Source organism: Xyrauchen texanus, chromosome 40 (assembly GCF_025860055.1).
Source record: "Xyrauchen texanus isolate HMW12.3.18 chromosome 40, RBS_HiC_50CHRs, whole genome shotgun sequence".
Taxonomy (NCBI): domain Eukaryota; kingdom Metazoa; phylum Chordata; class Actinopteri; order Cypriniformes; family Catostomidae; genus Xyrauchen; species Xyrauchen texanus.
In genome coordinates, this window is record NC_068315.1 from 35,473,702 (window position 1) to 35,501,603 (window position 27,902).

Here is a 27,902-nt window from a genome sequence, read left to right on the forward strand (position 1 = left end):
GTTAAGGGCACGGTTTAAAGTTCTCCAACCGCTGCCCTGCATAAACAACCCTTGGCAAGCGCCCGAAGAGCCATCAAACCTCTCAGGGGGTTGAAGGCTTACGGCGCTCAGAAATGCACTGGAGGCATAAACAGGCTCAGGGGCAGACACAGGTGAAACAGGGTGACATAAATCAGACCAAGAACATACCTGCTGCCCCTGGGCCGCGAGCGCTCGGTCCTGCCTCCAAACTGTAGCTCCTCGCGCCAAATGTGACGTGCACCTCCGCTCTAGTGAGCTGCGCGAATCCTCAGCGCGGGGCATTGTGACTGTCTTCGTCTCACGGTGGTTGGTTATTCTGTAACCTGCACAAGAAGAGACAGTCACAATGTAAGTCAAACTGCGTTTTATTGCAGGCAGGCAAAAGTACAATCAAGGGGCAAATCCAGTGAAGAGTAGTCAAGGGGAGTGAGAGGTCGAAGCCGGGAATCGGAGAGAGTAAAGGGGGCAAATCCGGGAGAGTAGTAGAGGGGAGCGAGGGTCAAAGCCGGGGTAAACAGGATCAGCGAGACGGGACTAGAGGGAGCAAAAGACAGGGGAACAAGGGGAGCTGGCAAACTAAGGGGTAAACGAGAGGAGTTTCAGAACTAGACGAGACTAGCAGGGGGCAAAGACACGGGAAACTAAATACAATAACCAACCACCGTGAGACGAAAGTGTAGTGATATATATAGGGGCAAGTGCAGATGTAAACCATGACAGGTGATGAGACGAGTGCAGGTGAAACTAATGTGCCGGAGTGCAGATGACGCGAGTGCAGGTGGTCATAATGTTCTGGGGGATTGGAAACGCGTGAGAAACTCGAGGAAGGGAGATTGCCTACGAGCATGTGAGCGAGTAGGAGCAAAGTGGGCGTGAGGGCTCGAGCGAGCAAAAAGAGCGTGAAAAGCTCGAGGGGGCGGAGCGAGCGTGGGAGCTCGAGGGGGCGGAGCGAGGGAGCGGGGTTCGTGACAGTAGTTTATCACCTCACCCTTGACTGGCCAAAATTAGCATTATACGGCCTAGTGTGTGTGTGTGTGTGTGTGTGTGTGTGTGTGTGTGTGTGTGTGTGTGTGTGAGGCACAATTCTGCTTAAAGCTCATCTAAGATCTGGAGCCAACACTCTGTTCTCCTCAAAGCCATTACAGCAACACATCTCTTGATGTAATCTTCATCTGGACTTCCTGAAGCTGGACTTTATCTAACAAACATATTGTCTGAGGATCCACATCTAGTACAGTCTATGAGATGTTGTCTTTTACTTAACACACATTTTTAATTGAATACATGTTATGAATTTACTGTAGGCACTTTTGGCCCTTAAAACACTCTTATCATACTTTCAGTAGTTAATTTAATATTATCTTCATTTCTCATTCATTAATCTCAACATGTTATATTTTATGGACAAATGTCTTTTTCATCAGCATGGAAATTATGATGGAAATTAAATTTTAAACATTTTTGGAATAAATGAATACATGGACATATAATATTGATTTGAGTTGAAATGATGAAATTATGTGAGAAGAAATAAATCGCTGAACAGCTGAAATCCACCTCAGAGTTCGGTTGGTGTTTATTTTAGAATAAATGACTGTCTGACTGCCATTACCCAGCTTATTACTAGAGTACTTGCCAAATAAATAAATGCACATAAGACATTGATTTGAGTCGATATTATTGAGATCGCACAGTGATCCGAGAAGTATCAATGATGACTCATAATGTGCGGATGTGTGGTTGTTGCTCAGATAAATCAGACCGCTAGGTGGCGCCATTGACCAATCAAAATCGAGTATTCCAGAGAACCGTGAAATAATGATTTTTATTATGGATCTTATGGTTTAATATTAAAAGTCTTGGTCTGGGACAAGGCTGAAACAGTAAAATCTTTACATAAAAGACATTTGAGAAGTATCAAAAACTAATTGATGAAGGCCTGGTGAAAAGTTTCCGTGTCAGTTTTAATGAGACTCGTATAACAAAAACCCTTGGGACATGAAAGTGCTGGTAATTGAAGAAACACCCTTAAATGGTGTCAACACCCTTGTAATGACGGGACTAAGGGTATGCGCAAACACTTTTGCATTGTTGTACGCCCAAATGATCTACGGAGGACAAGTGGGTGACATCATTCTTTATAAGTCCCCTGATCAAAAACCAGGGACTGGCTTTAGTTGCTGACAGACATCAGTTCTGGAGTGAATGGATACAAGAGATCAGAATTTAAACCGGATTGCACAAGGTTATCGAATAAGATGCAAGTTTTTGCACTGAAATGAAAAAGTAGCTATGACAGCATAAAGAGACTCATTAGATTAAGAAGTCTGTTATGCTGCAGTCAAGCCAAAACACACACACACACACACACACACACACACACACACACACACACACACACACACACACACACACACACACACACACACACTCACTGTACGGTTTTCCTCAAGTGCTGAGTTTCCATTCAAGGGGGAAATGCATACCACAAGGCAATCGCAGCCAGTAGCATATAGTGTAGGAAGAACAGCATGGAAAAACTCTGAATAATTTAGTTTCGACACAGCAGTTCTGGGATCAGGCGAGGTGCTGCTGATGTAGAAAAATGATCAGAGAGCAGGCGCACTTTAAGTTCACCCCATTGACTGGGACAAGACTTCAACTATTGGTTGCCAGATATTACATTACTGAATTTGTTCACTTTACAGTTATTTTTATGGCCCCCTGTGACCACGCGTTTGCTAAGACAAGCATCACATTACTATTGCTCATACTGAACGTTAGAGATTTGAACAAACCCATAGTGTTAAACTTTGATGCACCATTTATGCTATGGACATGAGTGATACCTCAATTTATGTGACTTGTTAAGGAGAAAATACTTTTAGACTATAATTTTCTAGGGCTGCCCCCTTATAGTCAACAAAGCATTAGTCAATGAGAACAGTCTTGGTCGACCAAGTTTTGATTGGCAGGTTGGTCATAGAAAACAAAACTCACAGGAAGTGGGCGAAGTCACACAGTCAATGATGGACAGATATGATACATAAATAATATTTAGTTGAAGAAATTTCAGGGTAGACACAGGGTGGATAATCATTGGATAAGTTGGGATTATTCCAGTATTGAACCTTACTGATATTACTTGGGAAACTGAAGGATAGAAGAGGTAATCAAAATGAAAAGAGGTAAAAACCTTTTGAAGGCAGAGGCTAAACATTTTGGAAAAGACTTTGAAGTCAACATTTAAAAGGGAACTTGGCAGTTAACTTCCACACAACACAGGGTCTTTATCTTTTTTAAGAATAAGGGAGATGGAGTCCGCAGTAAGGGTTGATGGGAGATAACCCAATTTAAAGGAATCATTATATTGCTGATAACACAGGAGATAGACAATTCCTAAAAGTTTGATAAAACTCTGTTGTAAAGCCATCTGGACCCGGAGATTTTTTGTATTTCATGGATCTAATTGCATCCAATATTTCTGATTCAGTAATGGGGTCACCCAGACTCTCAGCAAGGCTTTCCTCAAGCATGGGAAAATCTAGAGTGTTGAGAAAATCTAAATTTTTATGAGTACCCGAGGGGCTTCCAGATGTGTATAAATCAGCAAAGGCAGTGTTAATATCCGTTGATCACTGTGGCAGGGTGGAGGGCGGGGCCGGGTCGTGATTATATACACTCTGTCCCTTATCAGGCTAATTAAGCCTCCGAGAGGGATAAAGGCCGATTGCGGGTGGTGGTGCGGGAGAGAGAGATAGTTTACGGACATGTCCGTCATGTGTTTGTTTGTGTCTTTTTAAGTTTATCATTAAAACTATTATTTATATTGCCAAGCCGGTTCTCGACTCCACCCGGGGGAGCGCCGCTGCCATCCGCCGGGGGAGGGAGTAGCCCGACCACCCAGACGCGGCGAACGCCCGCCGTCCACGAGGTTGAGTGGGGACTGGACTCCCCAACCGCCTGGAGCGGTGGAGCCGCTGCCAGTGGCGGAGGAGTGCCCTGCTATCCCCCAGAAATGCGGAGGGGTCGACAGAAGACCGCCGTCTGCGAGGGGAGGAGGGAAGTGACTCCCCGACCTCGCGTTGGCTTGTAAAATTTATATTTTTAAGGTTTATTAATACAGTTTAGAATTTCTCTGTAATGTAGAACAGTGTTAGCAATGTTACTTATAACATTCTACCTCAGTCCTGGAACACAAACCATTTTATGATGCCCCACAAAAAATATATATTTAAGTAATTAAATTAATATTATATAATATTATAAACAACTAGTCGACTAATGGCTTAAACTAAGGACTACTAGTCGATTAAGAAAATCTTTGGTCGTGGGCAGCCCTACAATTTTCACCTGGTGAACAATAAAATAGGCACAAAATAATCCCATAGATTTATATAGAAGGATCTGGAGACCAGATTATCATAAGAGACACGAGGGTGTAGGATTATTTTGACATAGTGCAGTAGGCAACCACCTAGCAACCACTCAGAACACTCAAGCAACCACATAGCAACGCACTGACAAACACCTACAACACTCTAGCATCATGGAGTTTATGGATTATTTTCTTGAGAAAAAAATGATGTTCCTTAGTTGGGCTGGGTACTGATGCAGATTTCCCTTCTTTTTTATACAATTTTTACGATAAATTATTTATCAGAATCAGAATGAGCTTTATTGTTAAGTATGCTTACACACACACATGGAATTTGTCATGGTGACAGAAGTTTCCTGTGCAATAAAATGCAACGTATATACATACATACAAACATATACATTTAAACATATATACATATAGTGACATAAGATATAAGAGATAAAAAAGAGAAATATACAATAGTGCAACAACGTTGTTAGAATATTTTATATACAGATATACAGTGATGCAGGTGATGTAATGTATTGAAGAAGAGGTAGGATATGTTAAAAAACATAAAAGAAATATGGATAGGAGTTCAAATGGATGGATTGAATATTGCATATGGTTGTGTTGACAAAAAGGAAAGTATTTGGGGGCAGTTTTAACTGTTTATGGGTTAGGGTTAGTGCAGGCCAGAGGGCAACAGTTATAAAAGGTAGAGTGCTGGGTGAATAGGGTCAAGAGTGATTTTACCAACCCTTTTCCTCACTCTGGATGTGTACAGATCTTGGAGAGTGGGTAGGGGAGCGGTAATAATCCTTTCAGCAGTCCTAACTGTCCTTTTGAAATTTTCTGATGTCTTACTTGATAGCTGAACAAAACCAGACAGTTATTGAAGTGCAGAGGTGTGACAGGGTGGAGGGTGGTACCGGGTCGTGATTCTACACACCCGGCCCCTTATCAGGCTAATCAAGCCTCTGAGAGGGATAAAGGCCGACTGCGGACGGTGGTGCGACAGAGAGAGAGAGAGCGTTTACGAGCGGCTGTCCGTCATATGTGTGTGTTTGTGCCTTTTGGTTTAAGTTCTTAATTAAATATAATTTATATTGTCAAGTCGGTTCTCGCATCCTCTTTTCCATAAACCCCCTTTACACTGGTGCCGAAATCCGGGAAGGAGGAGGGATATGTTTTAGTGGAGTTCTCGCAGGGGATGAGGAGCCCGGCCTCCTGGAAGCGGAGGAATGGTGTTTTTTTTCTCTCCTCTCTCTCTCCCACTGCCGCTCCGTGTTGGCCTTTTCCCTCTCTTTTAAATTTTAGTGTTTTTTTTGTTGGGTGTACTACACTGTTACAGGAAGTACCCCCATTTTAATCATTATTTTTTCCCTCCACCTGTCCCCTCCCAGATTCAGGAAGGTGGGGATGACCTGCCGGTAGACGGGAAGTAAGGCACGCCCCCCCCTCCAGGGAAAGGGGGGGGGGGTATACGTCATGCCGGGGGTTCCCCGGCCCGAGAATGAAGGAGGAATGTGACAGGGTGGAGGGCGGGCCGGGTCATTGATTCTACACACCTGGCCCCTTATCAAGTTAATTAAGCCTCCGAGAGGGATAAAGGCCGACTGCAGACAGTGGTGCGACAGACAGAGAGAGAGAGAGAGAGAGAGAGCATTTATGGGCAGCTGTCTGTCATATGTGTGTGTTTGTGCCTTTTTGTTTAAGTTATTATTTATTTATATTGTCAAGCCGGATCTCGCCCCCTCCTTTCCATAAACCCCCTTTTCAAGAGGACAGACTCATTGACTGCTGAGTATAACTGTATCAGCAGCACCTGTGGCAGGTTGAATGTCCTCAACTGGCGAAGGAATTATAACCTCTGCTAGGCCTTTTTAAAAATGTTGTGTATGTGGATGTCCCACTTCATGTCCTGTGAGATGGTAGTGCCCAGGAACCCGAATGACTCCACTGCTGCCACAGTGCTTTTCAGAATGGTGAAGTGGGCCAATGTTGGGGTGTTCCTCCTAAAGTCCACTTTCATCTCCACTGTTTTGAGCGTGTTCAGCTCCAGGTTGTTTTGACTGCACCAGATGGCCAGCAGTTCAATTTCCCTTCTGTATCATCATCATCATGGATGAAGCTGATGATTGTAGTGTCATCTGTGAACATCAGAAGATTGACAGAGGGGTCCTTGGCGGTGCAGTCATTTATGTACAGGGAGAAGAGTAGTGGGGAGAGCACACATCCCTGGGGAACACCAGTGCTGATCGTACATGTGCTGGAGTTGAATTTCCCCATTTGCACTAACTGCTGCCTGTCTGTCAGAAAGCTGGTGATCCACTGACAGACAGAGGTGGGAACCAAGAGCTGAGTTAATTTATTCCATTGGAGAGCAGGGATGATGCTGTTTAATGCTGAACTGAAGTAAACAAATAGGATCCTTGCATAAGTTCCTGGTCTGTCCAGAAGTTGCAGTATGTAATGCAGTCCCATATTGACTGCATCATCCACAGACCTGTTTGCTCGATAAGCAAACTGCAGGGGATCCAGAAAGGGTCCAGTGATGTCCTTCAGGTGGGCCACAGATGTCAGAGCAATGGGTCTGTAGTCTTTAAGTCCTGTGATTTTTGGTTTCTTTGGGACAGGGATGATAGTGGAGCATTTGAAGCAGCAGGGAACTTCACACTGCTCCAGTGATCTGTTGAAGATATGTGTGAAGCTGGGGACCAGATGGTCAGCACAGGATTTTAGACAAATTTTAAGCAAAACATTTATTTGATTATTTTAATCATTTTGGTCACATTTTAGCTTTTTAAAAATTTACAAATCCATTTATACATGTAATAAATAGGATGACTTGGAATTGCATTTATCATATTACATATACACTGGCGGCCAAAAGTTTGGAATAATGTACAGGTTTTGCTCTTTTGGAAAGAAATTGGTACTTTTATTTACCAATTCAACATTCAGCTGATCACAATGTATAGTCAGGACATTAATAAAGTGGAAAATGTACTTTTACAATTTGATAAAAAAAAAAAATCTGAATTCTTAAACTTCAAAGAGTTCTCATCAAAAAATCCTCCACGTGCAGCAACGACAGCTTTACTGATTCTTGGCATTCTAGCTGTCAGTTTGTCCAGATACTCGGGTGACATTTCAACCCACACTTCTGTAGCACTTGACATAGATGTGACAGTCTTGTCGGGCACTTCTCACACACCTTACAGTCTAACTGATCCCACAAAAGCTCAATGGGGTTAAGATCCATAACACTCTTTTCCAATCATCTGTTGTCCAATGTCTGTTTCTTTGCCCACTCGAACCTTTTCTTTTTGTTTTCTGTTTAAAAAGTGTCTTTTTCTTTGCAATTCTTCCCATAAGTCCTGCACCCCTGATCTTCTCTTTACTGTTGTACATGAAACTGGTGTTTAGCAGGTAGAATTCAATGAAGCTGTCAGCGGAGGACATGTGAGGCGTCTATTTCTCAAACTAGAGACTCTGATGTACTCATCCTCTTGTTCAGTTGTAAATCTTCCACATCTCTTTCTGTCCTTGTTAGAGTCAGTTGTTCTTTGTCTTTTAAGACTGTAGTGTACACCTTTGTATGATATCTGCAGTTTTTTGGCAATTTCAAGCTTTGTATCGTCTTCATTCCTAAAACAATGATTGACTGATGAGTTTCTAGAAAAAGCTGTTTCTTATTTTGCCATTTTTTATCTAATATTGACCTTAAGACATGCCAGTCTATTGTATACTGTGGCAACTCAAAAACAACACAAAGACAATGTTAATCTTCATTTAACAAACCAAATATCTTTCAGCTGTGTTTGATATAATGGCAAGTGATTTTCTAGTAACAAATTATAAATTTAGAATGATTATTCAAGGATAAGGTGTTGGAGTGATGCTGCTGTCTAGATTTGATAAAAAATGACTTTTTTCAAATAGTGATGGTGGTGTTTTTTTACATCAGTAATGTCCCGACTATAGATTGTGATCAGCTGAATGCCACTTTGGTGAATTAAAGTACCAATTTCCTTCAGAAACCACATAATCTGTACATTATTCCAAACTTTCGGCCGCCAGTGTAGTTACATGATTGTTGTTTAAATTAATGATGGTATTATATACATTGATTTGTTGAACACATTTTAAAAACAGTACTGTCTCTTTAGAATAGCGTCAGTTCAGTTGAGCTCAGATTAACGATAGTGTCGAATGGCTTCTTTACCACATCTGTGCTGTGTGTGATTTACAATTAAATGTTTTTGCTCAACAACTGACTGTAAAGAACAGAATTGATATTAAAAGAGACATGGTGTTAAAGATTGGCCTTTTTGATTTTAAGAATCTTTATTGGGATTGTTCAAATGAAGATCAATAATTTTATCCAGCCCTATTTCTTAGTGCTGTAGTACAGTGAAAAGTCAAATGTAGGACAAATCTAAGCTTGGAGAAACTTTTAACTGTCAGATTCTCTTGAATGATAAATACAGTCCCAGAATCTGCACTAATGCAACTGTCAGTAAGGTAACATGTCTTTGTTTAAACCAATAGGATTGAGTGCTACTAATATAGCACACAAATGACATTACATCACAACTGTCTCTAAGTCTATTTGCAAGCCTTCTCACAATAACAGGCACAGTCTGTGATGAAACAATGCAGTTCACATGAGGCTAATGACATCATTTCACATTTATTAAAGTACTGTCCCACATACATGGTCATAACCGGCTGTCTTTTGCCACCTGTAATTCAATACATGGTAAAGTGCAGACCATCTATGTACAGTATGCTGCACAAGAACATGCACAGTCTCAAGCTCTTCATTAGCAACTATCCTGCTGATGCATGAGCTGTGATGTTGATTTGATCAGAATACAGGGCTTCGTTTGAATAGATGTCAATTGAGAAGGCTTTTGCCAGCGGACACAAGCTGCCCATGCTAACCAGCCAAACACTGACCCCTCGGTTTCCTCCCAAGTACTTGTTTGTTTTGTTTGTGAGCTATTCCTACTTCATATCTCAGACTTTTAACCATTAAAACACTCCTCTGATTGGTGCTCGTAAGATGACATAGCAGAATGCTAACACGTGCGGGAGTTCAGTTGCATTGGATAAATATGGGATCAGGCAAGGCAAGTTTATTTATATAGCACATTTCATACATAATGATAATTCAAAGTGCTTGAAAAATAATAAAGAGAAAAGTCCATTTTAAAATCACTTTAGAAATGATTTTTATCATTTTTATTTTGTTTGCCGTAGGACACAAAAGGAGTTTTCAGTGGTTATGTTTGGGGTAGGGGTACACCGTAAACAATATTTGTAATTTTAATAGGGGAGAATGTAAAAATGCTACTGTAAAAGTTATTTCATCATTTTATGATATAAAAGTTTTAAGTAAAAAGTAAGTATAAGATTTACCTTATAGTTAATGGTGAACATTCATATTATGTTTAACAAGACAATACAGGCACTTGTACGGTCAGGGCCGTATCAAGACAGTGTGGTGCACCTGGGCACTATACCTCAAAAGCCCCCCCCCCCCAATCAGACAAGACATAATCAAGGTGATTTCTCAAATGTAATTTCCTAACTTGTCCAACTACATACATGTAGGCATATGAGCAGTGAGCACTATATTCAAATGTCTCAATTTATTAATACTACCATTAAAACACATTTGATTTTTAATCAATGTAGAATGTGTAACTTAAAAATAAACAGATTTGTGTGTGTCTGTGTTTTGTTGGGTGACAGTTGTAGGTTACAGTTTGACAAGAGTTTAGAGTGTGACAAAAGCACTTTGTTGTGTTTTATTGCGAGTGTACACGAATATAAGTAAACACTTTGCAGTTTGAATGATGTCCTGTATGAACAAAATGACGGAGTATGTTTTTATGTTTGATCGCGCCCACGGCTCTCTCTCTCTCATGTCACACACACACACACACACACACACACACACACACACACACACACACACACACACACACACACACACAGTTCGATCGTGACCACAGCTCTCTCTCTCTCTCACACACGCACACACACAGTTCGATCGCGCCCGCGCCTCTCTCTCTCGCTCTCTCTCTCCACTGATCTATATAATGACATTCTATAATAGATCAGTGTCTCTCTCACACACACACAGTTCGATCGCGCGCGCACACACACACACAGACACACACACACACACTCCAGCATTGCAATCTTGATCAGACTGTTCATTATGCGAAATAGAGTGATATGTATCGCTATTTAGTTTTATTTATTTTTATACCGTGTATTCTCCGTGTAAATTCGTGCACCGAGACGTGACGCCCGTACCGTTTCGGTTCAATACGAATAACTTACATGTACCGTCCCACCCCTAATATTTACCTTCATTAATGTCCTCTTCCTCACCCGAGTCTTCCTCGCTCCTGTCTCCCCAAGGACAAGGAGAATATCCTCATTCGCCTGGCGGTCATCGCCGACGCCCTGACTAACATTAGCAGCTGCTGCATCTCCCCCGCTAGCAGAGCCGGCGGTGTCAGACTTAGCGCTGCTGGTGTCTGCAATTCCAGTGTTCTCCCAAAAAACTAGTGATCTAACAAAAAAATTGTCGATCCCTGGAACATTTTTTATTGTAGCTAAACGTCTAGCGTCCTTCTCTTTCTTTAATCTTCTTTTTGCGAAACCACTCAATTGCCGTCTGTCCATTTTGGATTTTGATTCATTTTCTGTAGCCGTTAAAAAAATGACACATTTGCACGTACTTGTTGTGGACCAACTCAACTCTGACAGATTGGGGAGGGGGGGAGTGATAGTGGTCATGTAATCTTCATTTATTTATAATTTATTATTATTATTATTATTATTGTTAAATTAGTGTTCATAAACAAGTTATGTATGGTCTTTCAAGAATTTCAAGTTAATAATATAACAATTTACGAAAAATATTTTTAAAGCTTGTGTCATGTGGTGCCCCCCTAGTGGTTGTGAATGGTTGGTGCCCCTGGGCACTGGCCCAAGTGCCCTTATGGATAATCCGGCTCTGTGTACGGTAAACTATTGTTCAAATCATGGTGAAAAACAATAATTGGGTGTTCCTTGTAGGACCAATCACATTTCATTACATTTGATTGAAATATTTTTTTTTTTTTCTTATTTTAGATATCAGTACATTGTTACATTTAATGTTGGTTAAATAATCTTTATTGCATTATTTTGCATTACCAAAATGACATCCCATCATGCCTTAAACTTTGTTAATGTATTTGTTATGTTGACTTTCTGGCAACCACAGCTGACAGTATTTTAAAATGTTTTTTTTTTATTTTATTTATGGTGTAAGTTTAAGGGATCTACAATACCTGTATCATAATATACAAATTGAACTACACACATTAGAAAATATTAGAATCATTAAATTCAAGATTTTTTAATTCTAAAATGGTTAATATGTAGAAATGTTTAGATTTTAGATGCTGTCACTATGTCCATATTGTATGTTTCAGCATCTATACAAAAGTACACAATACATCCGCATTGCTATGAATAATAATGAGCTGAACGAATAATAAAGTATGGCAGACAGACGATCATTTACCGTGTTTTACATTCCTGTCTCTGTAAATGTTTGCGAAACAGATTTTATTATCATAAGAAATAAGAACTTGGACTCATTGATTCATTCTAAATAGAACATTTCTAGATTTTCAAAGTTTCTGAAATCAGACTTTTTAATGGCATTCTATTGTCATTTTCCAAGTAGAAAATAATGTTTACATTATTATTACACTTTATAAATGCAACAGTTGCTCCGCACTGACAAACACAGAAATTATTTGTGTGGATGAGCTGATTATAGGTCATTAAGAGATTGTGACGTAGTAATGAAATGGAAACCAGATTTTCCACTATCATCACTCCAGTAATGTATGGTAATCAGGTCAACACTGATGTCTCCAGCTGTTTTCTACAATTGAGTAATCGATGGAGCACTGGACGAGGAGTCACTACAGACCTGACATGATCATTTTCATTTTACAAAATGAAGGAGCCCAGCAGGGTCACATCAGGAACATAATAACAATGACATTCAGAGAATTAGAACGACTGGAAAATATGTCTTCTTATGCAAGAGCATATAAGTTTTCTCCCAGATGGGTAATCAAGGAGAACGGCTTATCAGAGGAGATCAGAAGCTGTTTGTCTCTGATGCTGGAGGAGATTTATAACAGCACGTGACTGCATTCAGGAATATCGAGGCAATTTGTATTCCATTTCAATCCCATTCATGGCTGTTTCTTCAACTATGGGCATTTAAGATCCTGTGGACTTTTTAAGAAAATAGACCCTAGGGAATGATTTAATAAACGTTTGAAACAACAAACGACCAAAAACTAAGGTTTGCCGTCATACCTGGTGCACGTAGCAAACAAGATAAAACAGCGAAGAGTGACAGCGAATAATAATTGGGAATAACCAAGAACTGATTCTCAGGGAGATAAGGATATTGAAAACTGAACTGCTTTTTAAAATAGACGAAAAAGTGCGAACAACTATGTGAAAAATTTAGAAACGTGATGGACCAGACAAATGCGGAAATGGCCGCACTGGAAGCCCAGGTGCTCTCACACCTGGGAGAGGTGGAGTAGACATTCGGACAACATGAGCACTCTACACTGGGAGGTGGCAAAGCTGAAACAGAACATCACTACATTAGAATTAGAGAATGAGGATTTGGAGGCTAGATCTCGCCGTTGCAATCTGCGCATAATGGGAATGAAGGAGAGACGAGAGGAGGGTAAATATGTCCATGACTTTGTATCTAAGCTGCTTAAGGACTCATTCCAGCTGGATAAGGCCCCCATGCTAGACCGGGCACATAGGACCTTGAGATTGAGACCGGGAGATGATCACCCAGCGAGGGCAGTCATAGTGAAATGTCATTACTTTCAGGAGAGGGAGCTATTGCTTAAGAAACCTACACAGAGAAGGGAGATTGTCACCCTGTATGGAGACACAATGCGGATCCAAACTGATTACATGCAAAAGGACATGAGCAGCCTTCAGTGAGGTACAGGGTTTGCTAAGGCGCTGTGAGGGGGTACCCTATGGCCTGTTTTACCCAGCTGAGTTGAAAATCACCACGAAGTATGATGTGAGACAGAGCTTTAAAGACCCCAAGCAAGCTATGGACTTTGTAAGAGACACACTGAAGCCATAACATGAAAGGACACAAAATTGATTATGACCAGCTGCGAATCGTTTAATAAGGTATGTTGAATCAGACCTATGCTGTTTGGACTATATGGTTGGCCGCTTCTTACTGGTTAAGATTCTCAACATCTGGAGAAGACTATGTCTGGGGAGTGTAATTCATTCTAGAGATACATTCTTTTTTATGTTTAGAAATTAACATGTTCCTTTGAATAAGATAAGTGTAGTTTGTGACATATAGTTACTATTATACAATGACAATTCGGACCGAAGTTTAGGCCCGTTGGGTGAGTTGCATTGTAAAGATGTGTTAACTGGTAACACTAGCAGCCTCCCTCAGAGGCCAGCACAAGCTTTTATTTTGATTTGTTGTTATTACTGTTTCAGAATGTATGTGTATTTGAATTTTTTGTGCATCCAGGGCGCTTAGTAAATCAGCTACATGTGTAAATGAGTTTGTGCAAACTTATGGTATGGTAGAAGCATAGAAGTATCCTATACCCAACATCTAGGCAATATTCATTTTTCTCCTCAGCCCATCAGATTTATTCAAGAATTGACTTTATCTTCATAGACAAGTAAATGTTACCTTTGCTGAGATTCTGTGAGTACACAGGTATAGTCATTTCCAACAATGATCCTGTAGTAATATCTCTTTCCTGAAAGCATACATGGTCACATGGTATGTGGAGATTTAACTCTAGATTGTTGGCAGAAGAGAAGTTTGTTTATTTCGTATCTAACCAGATAGAGTACTTCCTTGAAACAAACCGGACTCCAGGTATGACTAATTGTAACCTATGAGAGGCAATGAAGACCTTTTTAAGAGGCCAGATAATATCATATAGCGTGAGTGTGAGGAAAAAAATAATGGAACGTGTCAATCAGATTATTTCAAGGATAAAAGCTATAGACCAGGAACATTCATTTTCCACTAGTACCAGAATATTACAATCAGAATTGGATACCTTAACCACAGAGACAGAGGAGTTGTTATATTTAAGATCTAAAGAGCAAGAATTTGAGTATGGAGAAAGGGTTAGCAAGTTACTCTCCCTTCAATTGAGGCAGACGACTGAAGCTGGTTATATAGCAGAAATTCAGACATTGACTTGAGTAACCACAGATCAGTCGAAAATTAAAATTAGTTTAGAATTTTTTATGAGGAGCTATACGCATCAGAGCCATGTGACAGAGTGGATATAGAGCCATTTTGTTTTATTATTTAGAAATACCTACTATCATTGAACAGCACCAAGCCAGCATTGAACAATCAATATCAACAGTGAAGATTGAGCAATCCGTTAAACAATTGAAAAGCGGAAAAGCGCCTGGACCAGATGGATTTATAATTTAATTCTATAAAAGGTTTTTACATAAACTAACTCCAATCTTGAAAGAAGTATTCACAGAAACAATAGAACAGAAACTATTGCCACCAACCATGATGCAAGCTATAATCACAGTCTTACATAAAAAGGTAAAGATCACCTAAAATGCAACTTGTTCTATCCCATAAGTCTACTCTCAATAGATTGTAAGATATTAGCAAAGGTCCTGGCAGCGGGACTGAATTCTATTGTGCAATCTGTTACACCATGATCAGAAAGGATTTATTACTGGACAGCAGCTTTTAAGTAGCCTGTGAAGGCTGTTTAACATACTTCACTCACCAGGCAGAACATGCCTACTGAAAGTGCTATTGTCAATTGATGCACATAAAGCTTTCAACCGCATTGAATGTGAGTATTTATTCACAAGTTTCATAAGATTGGTTTTGGACCTATTTTTTGGAAATTGGAAAAATATCAGGAGACAAAATTCCCAAAATTCCCAATTAATAATAAGGCAGGGGAGTTAAACCTTGAGAAGTTCCCATTTACAGTAACTAGTGACTCTTTCACATATCTAGGGGACTCTGTGATGAGTACATACAAAGGGTTGTTTGAATGCAATTTTACTGCGATGATATAAAAAAACAAAAAAAGAGGTTTTTATTTTTGTTTCAAAATGTTCCTGTGGTTATCCCAAAATCTTTCTTTAAGGAGACAAACACGTATCCTCCTTTATATGGAATAAAAGCATTCCAAGAATTAGAAAGGCAGAAAGATGTAAGGGGACTGGCTCTGCCCAATTTCATGTATTACTACATGTCTTGTAACATTGATACGCTCATTCACTAGGCAGCACATATCTATCAGGGAATGGACCTGCATGGGTGGAGATGGAACATTCATCTTGCAGCCCAGTCTCTTCACTGTCAATGCTCTGTGCCCCGTTCCTGCTCAACAGGAAGTACTTGACAGGCAGTCCATTGGTGAGCAGTTCATTAAAAATATGAGCTCAGTTTAGGTCACATTTTAAGCAAAAATGCTCTTTTCAACCCAATATATCAAATGCTGTGTTCCCACCATCTTTAATTGATCATGCCTTTCAGATATGGTTTAGAAAGGGATTTAGATGTGTAAGATAGTTTTTTCCAGAATAACAGCTTTATTTCCTTTGAACATAAGGTTACAACATCTGACATACCTAAATCAAATTTTTATAGGTATTTTCAAGTACGAAGCCCAGTCAAAAAACACTTCAATTCCCTTTCAACTCCCCAGTCCACAGTTGGATTGAGGAGTTCTTGGACTGGGACATGTCTGAGCGAGGCCAGATATCTAGAGTGTACAGTACGATTCAAAGAGATGCCTCTTCCTCTCTAGATCTTCTCAGGGAACAGTGGGAGAAAGACTTGAGAAGTGTCATCTCAGAGGAAGTCTGGCAGTCAATGAGTCTATTCAACATCTATACAGTATGTGTCAAACATGGGTTATTGCAGTTTAAGATAATCCATAGACTCTTACAAAGATGTTTTCAGAAATAGAATAGGATGTGCCCAAGTTTGGGACCATTCTGGTCTGCTTTATTTGAAACATTTTCATATGTCTGACAAAAGGAGATACAACCTGACCCAGTGGTGACAATATTTGGGGTGACCCCAGAGAATCTTTTACTGCCAAAAGCTCAATCTGACACACTGGCTTTTTCCTGTTTTTTGGCCTTGCGGCTCATACTCTTACAATGGAAGTCAAACAAACCGCCAACATACACCAAGTGGGTAGAGAGTGTAATGGCATAGCTGAAATGAGAGAAACTGAAACATTCCACCCAAACTAAGGGATTTTTTTTTCTTTCTTTAAATATTTTGAATGGGAATTTGTTCCAAAACACTAATTGCAGAATTGTCTCAAGACAATTCTTTGATTGCATATCGCTGTTTGCAGGTTTGCAATGTTTTTGGCCATATTTAGGAGAAAAAAAAAGGGTGCCAAAAATTTCAGTGCAAAAAAAAGGAAGTCAGAAGAATACAGATCAAATGTATTTTGTGTTCATTTGAAGTTACAGACTCTAAAATATTGTAAAAAAAATGTCTTACACTATAGCAGCCTTTTAAACGTATTTGTACACTTGCAATTTAATTTACGCTTTCATAAAACCTACTCTGTGCATGCAAATCTTTCTATCGCGCTTGAAACTTCATTGACACATTTACAATTTACAATGCTTACTCTACTGTACACATGCAAATCTTTCAGACACTAATTTACCTTCATACATACTCATTCAACCTTAGAGACCAAGAGATTGAGAGTGTGTTTAATTCAAATGAAAAGTTAATAAATACATTTGGGGAATTGTTGTTTGTTTGCTTGAAAATTTGTTCTTTAGGTCTTATGGTTGAATTCAATTTTTCGTTCTCATATCTGAGGTGAGCAGTGTGATTTTGTGTGTTTGTGCAGAAGTCAAAGGAATCATGTTTTATTTGACATCACAAATTTGATTTAGAGGAGATTTGCACCAAGAAGACATTAGAAGAACCGTGAAAACATGGGGAAATGTAAGTTCCCCCCAAAAATAAGCAATATCATGAATATTGTGACTATTTTCAAGCAGCTTTTACATTGGTCACCACATTTATATATCATTAGACTACTTATTTCATGCATCATTTAATGGTGGGCATGTACTGGAAATGCATGAACACAATACATTTTATCGCTGAACCCTGATTGGGATTAAAGTGGCATGCAAGTCTTTACAAAATTTGAAAAGATGTTGAAAAATGTATTAAAAAAGCTTACATTGTGTCATGTATTACCCTGTCGTGTTTCACCTTGCTCTTTAGTTTTCACTTTTGTCCATTATTTAACTCCATAGTCTCCTTGTTAGCGTTCGTGTTCACTGTCATTGTTCTCACCTGTGTCTTGTTTGTAATCATCCTGCCTTGTGTGTATATAACCCTGCCCGTTCCTCCATTACCTTGTCGTTTGCTGAATGTTGTTGATGTTCGCTTTCATGCCCGTGTTCCTAGTTCCAGCGTTCCAGCGTTCCAGCGTTTTTGTGTTTTGCTTTCATTTTACCCATCGTGGTTGTTTTGTTTGCTCCTGTTTTGCCTGTTTATCAATAAACCTGCTTTTGGATCCTCAACCTTTGTCAGCCCCCGTCCTCAATCGTAACATAACAAATGACCAAACATGGATCCAGCTGTTTTACAGGCCAACTGTAATCTTCTCAGCCTGATGCAGGGAGTTGTCCGGTCGAGGAGCACATCCGTGATTTTCTCGCAATTGCGAGTGCCTCGACTTCCCTGATTCCTCCCTGGTCGTATTTTTCCGGGCTAACCTGAACAGTGCGCTCAAGGAGCGGTTGCCACCGGCAACGCGCGGCTGGACGCTCCGCGCATTCGTGGAGGAGACCCTACTGGCATGCGGTTCCTCGTTCACCGTGGACATCGTCGAGGAGAACCCCGTAGCTCCTCCCAAAGTGGTAACCCTCCATTCGCCCGTGGTTCGTCCCTTCACATCTGCCAGCGAACCAACCTTCATGCCTGCCGTGATCAAGGAGCCAATGCTGCCAGCTTCGTCCGCCCGGAGGAGGAGGAGAAGAAAGGCTTCCGCTCCCCAGTTCACGCCTTCTACGGTCTGCGAGCCAGAGCCCACGCATGTCTGTGAGCCAGCGCCTGTAGCCTCTGATGTCAGTGAGTCAGCACCTGTAGCCTCCGATGTCAGTGAGCCAGCACCTGTAGCCTCCGATGTCAGTGAACCAGCGCCTGTAGCCTCCGACAGCAGTGAACCTACGCCTGTAGCCTCCGACAGCAGTGAACCTACGCCTGTAGCCTCCGACAGCAGTGAACCTACGCCTGTAGCCTCCGACAGCAGTGAACCTACGCCTGTAGCCTCCGATGTCCCTGAGCCAGCGCCAGCAGCCATGACCATCCAAGAGCCAACGCCTCCCGAGCTTCCTAGAGCTCCACCTCCCGAGCCTCCCGAGCTTCCCAGAGCTCCGCCTCCCGAGCTTCCCAGAGCTCCGCCTCCCGAGCTTCCCGAGCTTCCCAGAGCTCCGCCTCCTGAGCCTCCCGAGCTTCCCAGAGCTCCGCCTCCCGAGCTTCCCAGAGCTCCGCCTCCTGAGCTTCCCAGAGCTCCACCTCAAGTCTCTCAAGCCTCCCAGGGCTCCGCCTCTCGAGCCTCCCAGGGCTCCGCCCCTCAAGCCTCTCGAGCCTCCCAGGGCTCCGCCCCTCAAGTCTCCCGAGCCACCCAGGGCTCCTCCTCCCAAGCCTCCTAGGGCTCCGCCTCCCAGGGCTCCATCTCTCAAGTCTCTCGAGTCTGCCAGGGCTCCTCCTCCCGAGATTCCCAGGGCTCCGCCTCTCGAGCCTCCCTCTGCTCTGCCTCCTGAGCCTCCCACGGCTCCACCCCCTGAGCCTCCCGAGCTTTCCATGGTTCCTCCTCCCTCGGCTCTGCCTCCTGAGCCTCCCACGGCTTCGCCCCCTGAGGCCTCTGAGCCTCCAGAGCCTCCTACGGCTCCGCCTCCAGAGCCTTCCAGGTCTCCGCCTCTAGAGCCTCCTGCGGTGCCACCTCCATCGGCTCCGCCTCCAGAGCCTTCCAGGTCTCCGCCTCTAGAGCCTCCTACTGTGCCACCTCCATCGGCTCCGCCTCTAGAGCCTCCTATGGTGCCACCTCCATCGGCTCCGCCTCTAGAGCCTCCTATGGTGCCACCTCCATCGGCTCTGCCTCCAGAGCCTTCCAGGTCTCCGCCTCCAGAGCCTCCCAGGCCTCAGCCGCTAGAGCCTCCTATGGCGCCTCCTCCCCGGTCCCCCAGACCTGTCCTTGCCCTGTGGCCAGCTCCCAGGCCTCCTGAACCTGTCCCTGTCCTTTGGCCGCCTCCCAGACCCCCTGACCCAGTCCCCATCTTGTGCTCCCCTTGGACTGTGTGTCTGCCCCTTGTGCCCCCGTGGACTGCTCGCCTGCCCTCTGTGCCCCCTTGGACTGCCTATCTGCCCCTTGTCCCCCCCTGGATTGTCTGGTGTCCCCTTGTGCTCTCCGTGGTCTGCCAGCCCCCCCCCCCCCCATTCCTTGGACGATTCTGTTTTTTTTTTTTTTTTGTTTGTTTGTTTTTAGGATCGTCTGGGATCCGATCCTTTGAGGGGGGGGCTATGTCATGTATTACCCTGTCGTGTTTCACCTTGCTCCTTAGTTTTCACTTTTGTCCATTATTTAACTCCATAGTCTCCTTGTTAGCGTTCGTGTTCACTGTCATTGTTCTCACCTGTGTCTTGTTTGTAATCATCCTGCCTTGTGTGTATATAACCCTGCCCGTTCCTCCATTACCTTGTCGTTTGCTGAATGTTGTTGATGTTCGCTTCCATGCCCGTGTTCCTAGTTCCAGTGTTCTTGTGTTTTGCTTTCATTTTACCCATCGTGGTTGTTTTGTTTGCTCCTGTTTTGCCTGTTTATCAATAAACCTGCTTTTGGATCCTCAACCTTTGTCAGCCCCCGTCCTCAATCGTAACACATTGGAAGTGCAGATGGAAATTGCAAATACCTTGTTAATAAACTGCCCACGTGGTCTGCCAATGGTGTGTTAGAGCTGCTGAGATGGAATCTTCTACAAATGCATTGCAGTCAGTGCAAAAACTAGTCCAACATCGTGGATGCAAGCATTAATAAAATGTGTTCATAGAATACACAGTAAGGCACTGTTGGTAAAACGTCAGGCAAAAGCATAAATGTAAATGTACAGACATGTTCCAAAGAGTCTGCACTGTTGGTGGCTGTGTGGTGATTCCGATGATTCTCTTATGAGGTTCCATGATGGTTAGGAAATGAGGACCTTAGAAGGGTTTGAAACAGAGTTAATGTGTGAGTTGACATGAGTAGATGCCAAAAAGTTATAAAAGCTGTAATATTTATTTCTATTTTGTTAAAGCATTATTGAGCTGAATAGCAAATGTTCATGTGACCATTTCTCGATCCTCTCTCATGTCCATTGAGCGTATACAATCATTATTTGAACTCAAACCGTCGCGTAAAACATGACTCGTACGTGGGTTGCAAAATAGTGAGATTTTGCGCCAGCTATGACATAACAAATCAAGTGTTCGTTCGCTTTAAAAGTGCTAAATCCAGTACAGATGTGGAGCCTCATAACATCCGTGAGGAAAAACAATTCCACTATCAGGATTCCAAAATCATGAAAGTGTTGGCTAGAGGGAATGGCGATCCATTATATAAGTCTACAAATATTCCATCAGTGTGTTCTACAAGAGTCAAATTTATTTTCGATCGACAATCAATTTTTACTTTAGAGAGACACATTACTCGCCTTCCCATAAAACTGTCAATTGACAGTGAGTGAAGACGTATCCCTGAAGTTCTGAAGACAGTGGAGCTTCTGTGACTTGGTTCAGTACAAGATTCTTGGCCATGTTTGGTTTGGCAAGTGTGCATGGATGTTTTATCCATCTGTCTAACATTACAGTAATTCCTGCCTTTTAAAATCGAAATAGTCTGAAGTATTCTCTGATGCATTACAGCAAACTTGCAGAAATGAAGGGAAAGTCATAAAAGTGTTGGTGTTTTGTGGTGGAGCTGCCGTTGATCTCAAATGGAGCTGGACACAGAGCCGCAGGGCAGAAAGCATTTACATGTTACCCAATGAAAATGTGTTGGCAAGCGCATGTTGTGAAAGGAGGGTTATACAAGGTAAAAGAAAGTGTTAAATTACAAAATTTTATGACAGGTTGTGACCAAGTTTTATAAGCACATTGTAACTTCCTCTGAACTTTATCTAAACAAGTCTACCTTTCCCAGAATGTTTCTTTTTCACTTTGGTTTTCTTATAAGCATAAGTGTTTCATTTAATAATCCACATTATTACAAGCTTTCTAGAATACTTGATCACGATTGGTCGACTGCACACTGCTGTCAAATGCACTAAACTGTAGTGTATAATGGATTTTCTACTCGGTTGAGCTGGTCTCATTTCACTCCACACTCTCATTCCTCTTCTTATAAAAACTATGAATACTCAAATCCATGTTTCATGTCCATTTTTTGACTTAATGGGTTTAATAAGCAAAGTTTTCAAAATTTTTATTGAACTTTTTGCCTTCAGCAGCTCATATGAACATGAGGTGTGACAGATGGAATTTTAATTGTACAAATATTTAATGTTGTCTTTTAATTAATATGAAGTCATAAAAGCTGCATGCTAATATTATAAATAATCTAGCAAAATGTGATTTAACCCTTAGATACCCAGCTTAAAACCATTGAATAATATGTAATTGTAAAGAAGTCAATGGAAAGGAGGAGGCGAGAACCAGCTTGTCAATATAAATAATAGTTTTAATGACAAACTTAAAAGACAAACACACACATGACGGACATGCCCGTAAACGATCTCTCTCTCCCGCACGATCCTCTGCAGTCGGCCTTTATCCCTCTCGGAGGCTTGATTAGCCTGATAAGAGACCGGGTGTGTTTGATCACGACCCGGCCCCGCCCTCCGCCCTGCCACAGTAATATTCATTAAATATGGGTGAAAACTGCACATAACAATAGGTGACACTCTGAACTGTAAATGTTTGGGTCAGAGCTTGATTAAGTCACACAAATAGGAAAAAAAATCTTGTTGCCCTACTTGCTAACACTTTTTTCCCCAGCGAATTAGTAAATATTTTACCTTAAATATATATATTTTTTAAAGCTACACTATGTAACTTTTTTTTGTTAAAAAATAACAAAATGTTATTAATGAGAGACTCGACACAAATCCATCTTCCCAACCACGTCTTTACCCAAATACACTTTGATAAACCTATAATAATGATTTATATTTTAGAACTGTCGAGACAAATTTCGTGAGAAATTGCATTCATGCGTCATTCACCCGTGCGTGTTGATGTCATATCTGTACATAGAGAAAATAAGATCCGGCTCCTGTAGCGCGTGTGTGAGAGTAGCTGAAGCTGAAAGTTTATTGTCACAACGAACGAGAAATTGATCCTGGATCATTGAAAACGGCAAAAACAAAGAAATCCTGAACAGAGCAGAGTCTACAAGCACAAAGAGAAAGCGACAGAGTCTGTAATAACACATCGGCTTGACTTTTCAGACGTGTACAACATCGAGATCTGAAAGGATTTCAAAGTGTCCCAATGATGGCTTTTTTCTTATTTTACTGATATGGTTTATATATAGTTGTGTAATCACACATGAAATACAATAATTATACTGTAATCGGTGCAGAACTTTTCACTTGCACACACACACACATGTGTCTTTCTTTATAACGGCAATAATTTATATAAATAAATCCTTTATTTCTATTCTTGTCAAGCACATGTGAGTCTTGAAATGATGTTGACCACTGGTTAGTAACATTGACAGTCTATTGACATCTAATGTTAACAAATGTTAAGATTAGGAACATCATTTATTTCAAAACATCAATGTTTCCAATAAGTCAAAACAACAGCATAAGATTTGGCACTTTACTGCTCAGATGACATGTTTTTGGATATCCGTCTTTTTCTTTCTTTCGTTATTTATTTGTGCATTTGCTCTCACACCGATGCCTCGGACCACATCCATCCACGCAGAGGAGCAGAGCTGAAGCACGACTTACATCATTACCAAAACAATGTTCTTCTGCAAGACACATGCAGTTTTATTTTTAACCGCTAGAGGGACAAACGTTACATAGTGAAGCTGTAATTCACATGTTTACTGATGTACTGATGTTTACAATATCTGAAAATAACTCAGGTTCAACTCTGGGCATCAGTGGTCAAACATTTTCTATAATCACACAACAGAACCTTTTCAGTAAAATATACATTAACTATTAGAAATATTTCTAAAATAAAATAGTTGTTTTATGGTATTTATGAGATATAAAATTGACTACATTAAATTGAGAAGGATTTTTTTATTATTATTTTGATTATAACAGAATATATATCCTTATTAGTTTTAAATAGTCAAATGTCTTAAACATACTGCTATTCATACATCATATGTCTAATACTTTTAGTGTGTTGAATTGAGAACTTTCACTTACTGTCTACTGTTGCTATTTTGCAACGTTTTCCCAAAATTCACCCCAAATCAAAATGTGCATAAAATTAAAAACAAATTATTACCAGGGGCTTCCTAAAAACACTTTAACCTCCTGAGAGTCGAGTGTGACTGCTGTGAGCATTTTCCATTTCAACTAGTAGCACCAAATAAACAAACAACAATAAATATAGAAATACAATTCTAGAGTAAATAGATTTCATAAACATGTATGTCCTCATATGTGAACAGCGGGACTAAGTTGTGAAATGTAGAAAATCCGATTATATTGATGAAATATTTGATTATGTGTCCAGTAGTGTTGATTATTCATGTTATTAAGATGTTCTAGACATTACAGCTGATTTTCTAGAAAGCTGAATGAATAATTCTGATTAATAGTAATGCATCATCCAATCACTGCCGACCATATTCAAATCAAATGATCCATTATAAATTGTGAATCTATGTACTGATTCTTATTATTGAGTGATCCAAACATCATCTGCAGTCTGAAACTGAACTTTTCATCCGATTTTACCAGTGAATGCACTTAACTGCATAGAGAGCTATAGGACGCTCCCTTGATCCCTATTTAGTGAATGACTCTGTCTGCACTGATCTCAGAACAGTTACAAATGCACCTTATTTTCATCCTAACGCCATATAAAGCCTCTGAAAGACACATTTTTCATCTTTTGTGAAAATGCACATGAAATATAGAAGAATGCATTTATGAATGTTAATGAATAGAACCGTATTGTACAGTGATCAAATATAAGAACATTTATATTCAAATGATCCACAGATTCATGTTTTTGAACTTTTGAGGGAATAATGTCTCATTTTGCACATATGTGGACTTGATGTTTATCAGTGAAAAATGAACACATTTATTAAAGCCACATATCAAACCAAACTAGAGACGTTACTCTTTACAACCAAACATGTTTCAATCCAAAAACTTCAAGAGGTTTCTTATCAGAGGCACTTTTGTTGGAGCACTTCACAGAAATCAACGTCATGTTGTTGTGTCACGTGACTCATGCGGCAGAAGTTTAACTCTTAAATGACAGTGTAGAGTCTTGTGAACAGTATTCAGCTGGTTTTCATTCAACTAAATTATGTGTTGTGTATAACAAAGCTAAAATACAATGACCACACATGTGGACGCGGAGTCGCACGAGGTTAAAAGATAAGAAGATTTCTTTGTCAATAAATATCTATACTTGGGTCTCTATAGCTTAAGCATTTCAATCTGCAGGACATGTCAACTTTACAAATGTATTTCACGTCAGCTGTCCTTATATCTTTGATGTGACTGTTTTTGTTTGACTTGTTGTCCAGGTCATGAGGAGAATCCCGACAGTCTTCGTCACAGATATAACTTCATCGCTGATGTTGTGGAGAAGATTGCTCCAGCTGTGGTTCACATCGAGCTGTTCCGCAAGTATGACTTCCTTTCTACTGAATCACTCCATCACTCACTGACTCGTGCCACCTTCAACACAACATCACCTTTTTATCTGACATCTTTGAGGCAACGCTGGACAAAAATAGATACTCCTGGGTGGTGCTACACTGGCCCTCGAGCGTCTCACCACAAAAGTATGGAACAAAAGGCGTCCTGTATGGGGTGTCTTAATTTTGGACAAAATATGGCAGCTGCATTCTAAGACAAATATGTTTTATTCAGAATCTGACAGAACAAACATATCTCAGCAATATCACAATGTCTGGATCAAGTTGTTTCTTGTTGCGTTAGGCATTTTTTGAGAGGAGTCGAGTTTTTCCAACCTCTTTTTTGAGGCTGCTAAAATTGTGCACTGTGGTGAAAAATCAGCTTGACCACAATCCTACTTTCTGCAAATCATTTCCCTTGCTTTCAGGTCTCACTGGGAAACATTCAATCATCCTTTGCTTTTCCTCTGTGGAATGTGGACATATTGGGGAGGAGATGCACTGTATTTTCTGTTGAAACAGGGAGTTGGGGAAGGACATATCTAAGGGCGTTTTACAAATAGCCAATTGCCTTTATGGTTAAACACTGCCATAAACATATATATGACCTCGAATCTTACAAACATAGACTAAAAGTCACAAAACTACCATACTGATTCCTTGGCGTCTTGAAAAACGTCTTTTTTCTTTTGTCAGGATGGTCTTCTCTAAGCGTGAGGTGGCAGTGGCCAGCGGCTCTGGTTTTGTGGTGTCTGAAGATGGTCTGATTGTGACCAATGCTCATGTGGTGGCCAACAAACACCGGGTGAAGGTCGAGCTGAAGTCTGGCGCCACTTATGATGCCAAGATACAAGACGTGGATGAGAAAGCCGATATCGCCCTCATCAAGATAGACGCTCCAGTGAGTAACAGCTGATTCGCACTCAAATTTCAGAGTATCTGATGGGGTGGCTAAAAATATTGTTTTCGCAATTAATTGCAATCTTCATCTTCATATCGATTTTTTAATACCCTTTCTGTTCTCTACTGTCAGTTGTTGATCAAAAACAACTACAAAACAATATTTATTTGTAATCATGCATCGACCCGATGAACCAAGTCTTCTAGTTAACATGCGTTTACAGATGCTTATGACAGAAATGACTTTTTTGACTGGTTTTAAATCAATGTAAATACTTGTAAATAGTTACAAATTATGTAATTTAACAATAAATATGTAACAAATATAATATATGAAATATAATATCTTACTTATTGATTGGATACATTTATTTGTTCATTTTTAAAAAGCCAAAATGTGACCAAAATGATGAAAAAGTAATAAAATGAATTAGTCAAATGTAAAATTTCCTTATGTACCTGGTTAAAAGGTCCCCTGTATAATTATCAGCATTAGCTGGCAGAGAATTTATTTTATATGTCAGCAAAACGGACATTATAACTGAAATTAATCGATATTGAATCTAATCGAATCAGAATCAAATTGAATGAAGAGCTTGTGAATCTGTATCATTACCCAGCTCTAGTATCTGATGCATACATAGGAAGTATTTTTAAGGCACATTAAAAAGTTCCAAGAGTCAGGCAGCAATACATTCTGCAATCACAGGTGTTCTACGATAATGTGTTTGTCCAGCACTGCATGTGTCTTTTGTGGAAAAGACTATCCCATGATGCATGGCTATGAGCTCAGTGAATAAACATGACAAAGCAGATATATAACAAACACTAATGCAACACATATTGTTAAGTAAGTCGAAAGTCATTTGCAGTATTGGGCTTTCTGGTTTAATTAAAATCCGTTGAGGCTCACTGTTTCATTGTGCTGCTATGTCTTAAAGGAATATTTCACTCCAAAATGAAAATTCTCTCATCATTTACTCACCCTCATGTCATCCCAGATGTGTGTGACTTTCTTTCTTCTGCAGAACACAAATTAAGATTTTTCGAAGAATATTTCTGTAGGACCACACAATGCAAGTGAATAATGACCAGAACTTTGAAGCTCCAGAAAGCACATAAATGCTGTATAAATGTAATTCACAAGACTCCAGTGTTTAATCCATGTCTTCAGAAGTGATCAAATCTGTTTTGGATTAGAACAGACCAACATATAGCTCTTTTTTTTAATTGTACATCTTGCAATTGCAGTCTTTATGCACAATCACGATTTCAAGCCCGATTACTCAATCAAGTGCTCTGCGCATGTGTCAAGCACTAGAAAGTGAAATCAAGCTTGTAAAACCAACTGTATCTCTTCAGAAGATATGGATTAAACACTGGAGTCGTATGGATTACTTTTATGCTGCTTTATGTGCTTTCTGGAGCTTCAAAGTTTTGGTCACCATTCACTTTCATTGTATGGACCTACAGAGCTGAAATATTCTTCTACAAAGTGTCATTTGTTTATATCTTATGTAAAGTATTTTACAGTATTCCACCCCTTGCGTAACATTGCA

The 27,902-nt window shown here is 40.5% G+C and overlaps 1 protein-coding gene across 2 annotated transcripts in view; it reads left to right on the plus strand.

Moving 5' to 3' along the window:
- Positions 1–27,902, plus strand: part of LOC127633543 (serine protease HTRA1B-like) — a 63,425-nt gene that overhangs the window by 6,017 nt on the left and 29,506 nt on the right. For both annotated transcript variants that reach the window (XM_052112716.1, XM_052112717.1), the window contains exons 2-3: positions 25,330–25,432; positions 26,140–26,344. In XM_052112716.1, coding sequence (XP_051968676.1) covers positions 25,330–25,432; positions 26,140–26,344 — 308 coding nt within the window. The remainder of the gene's footprint in view (positions 1–25,329; positions 25,433–26,139; positions 26,345–27,902) is intronic.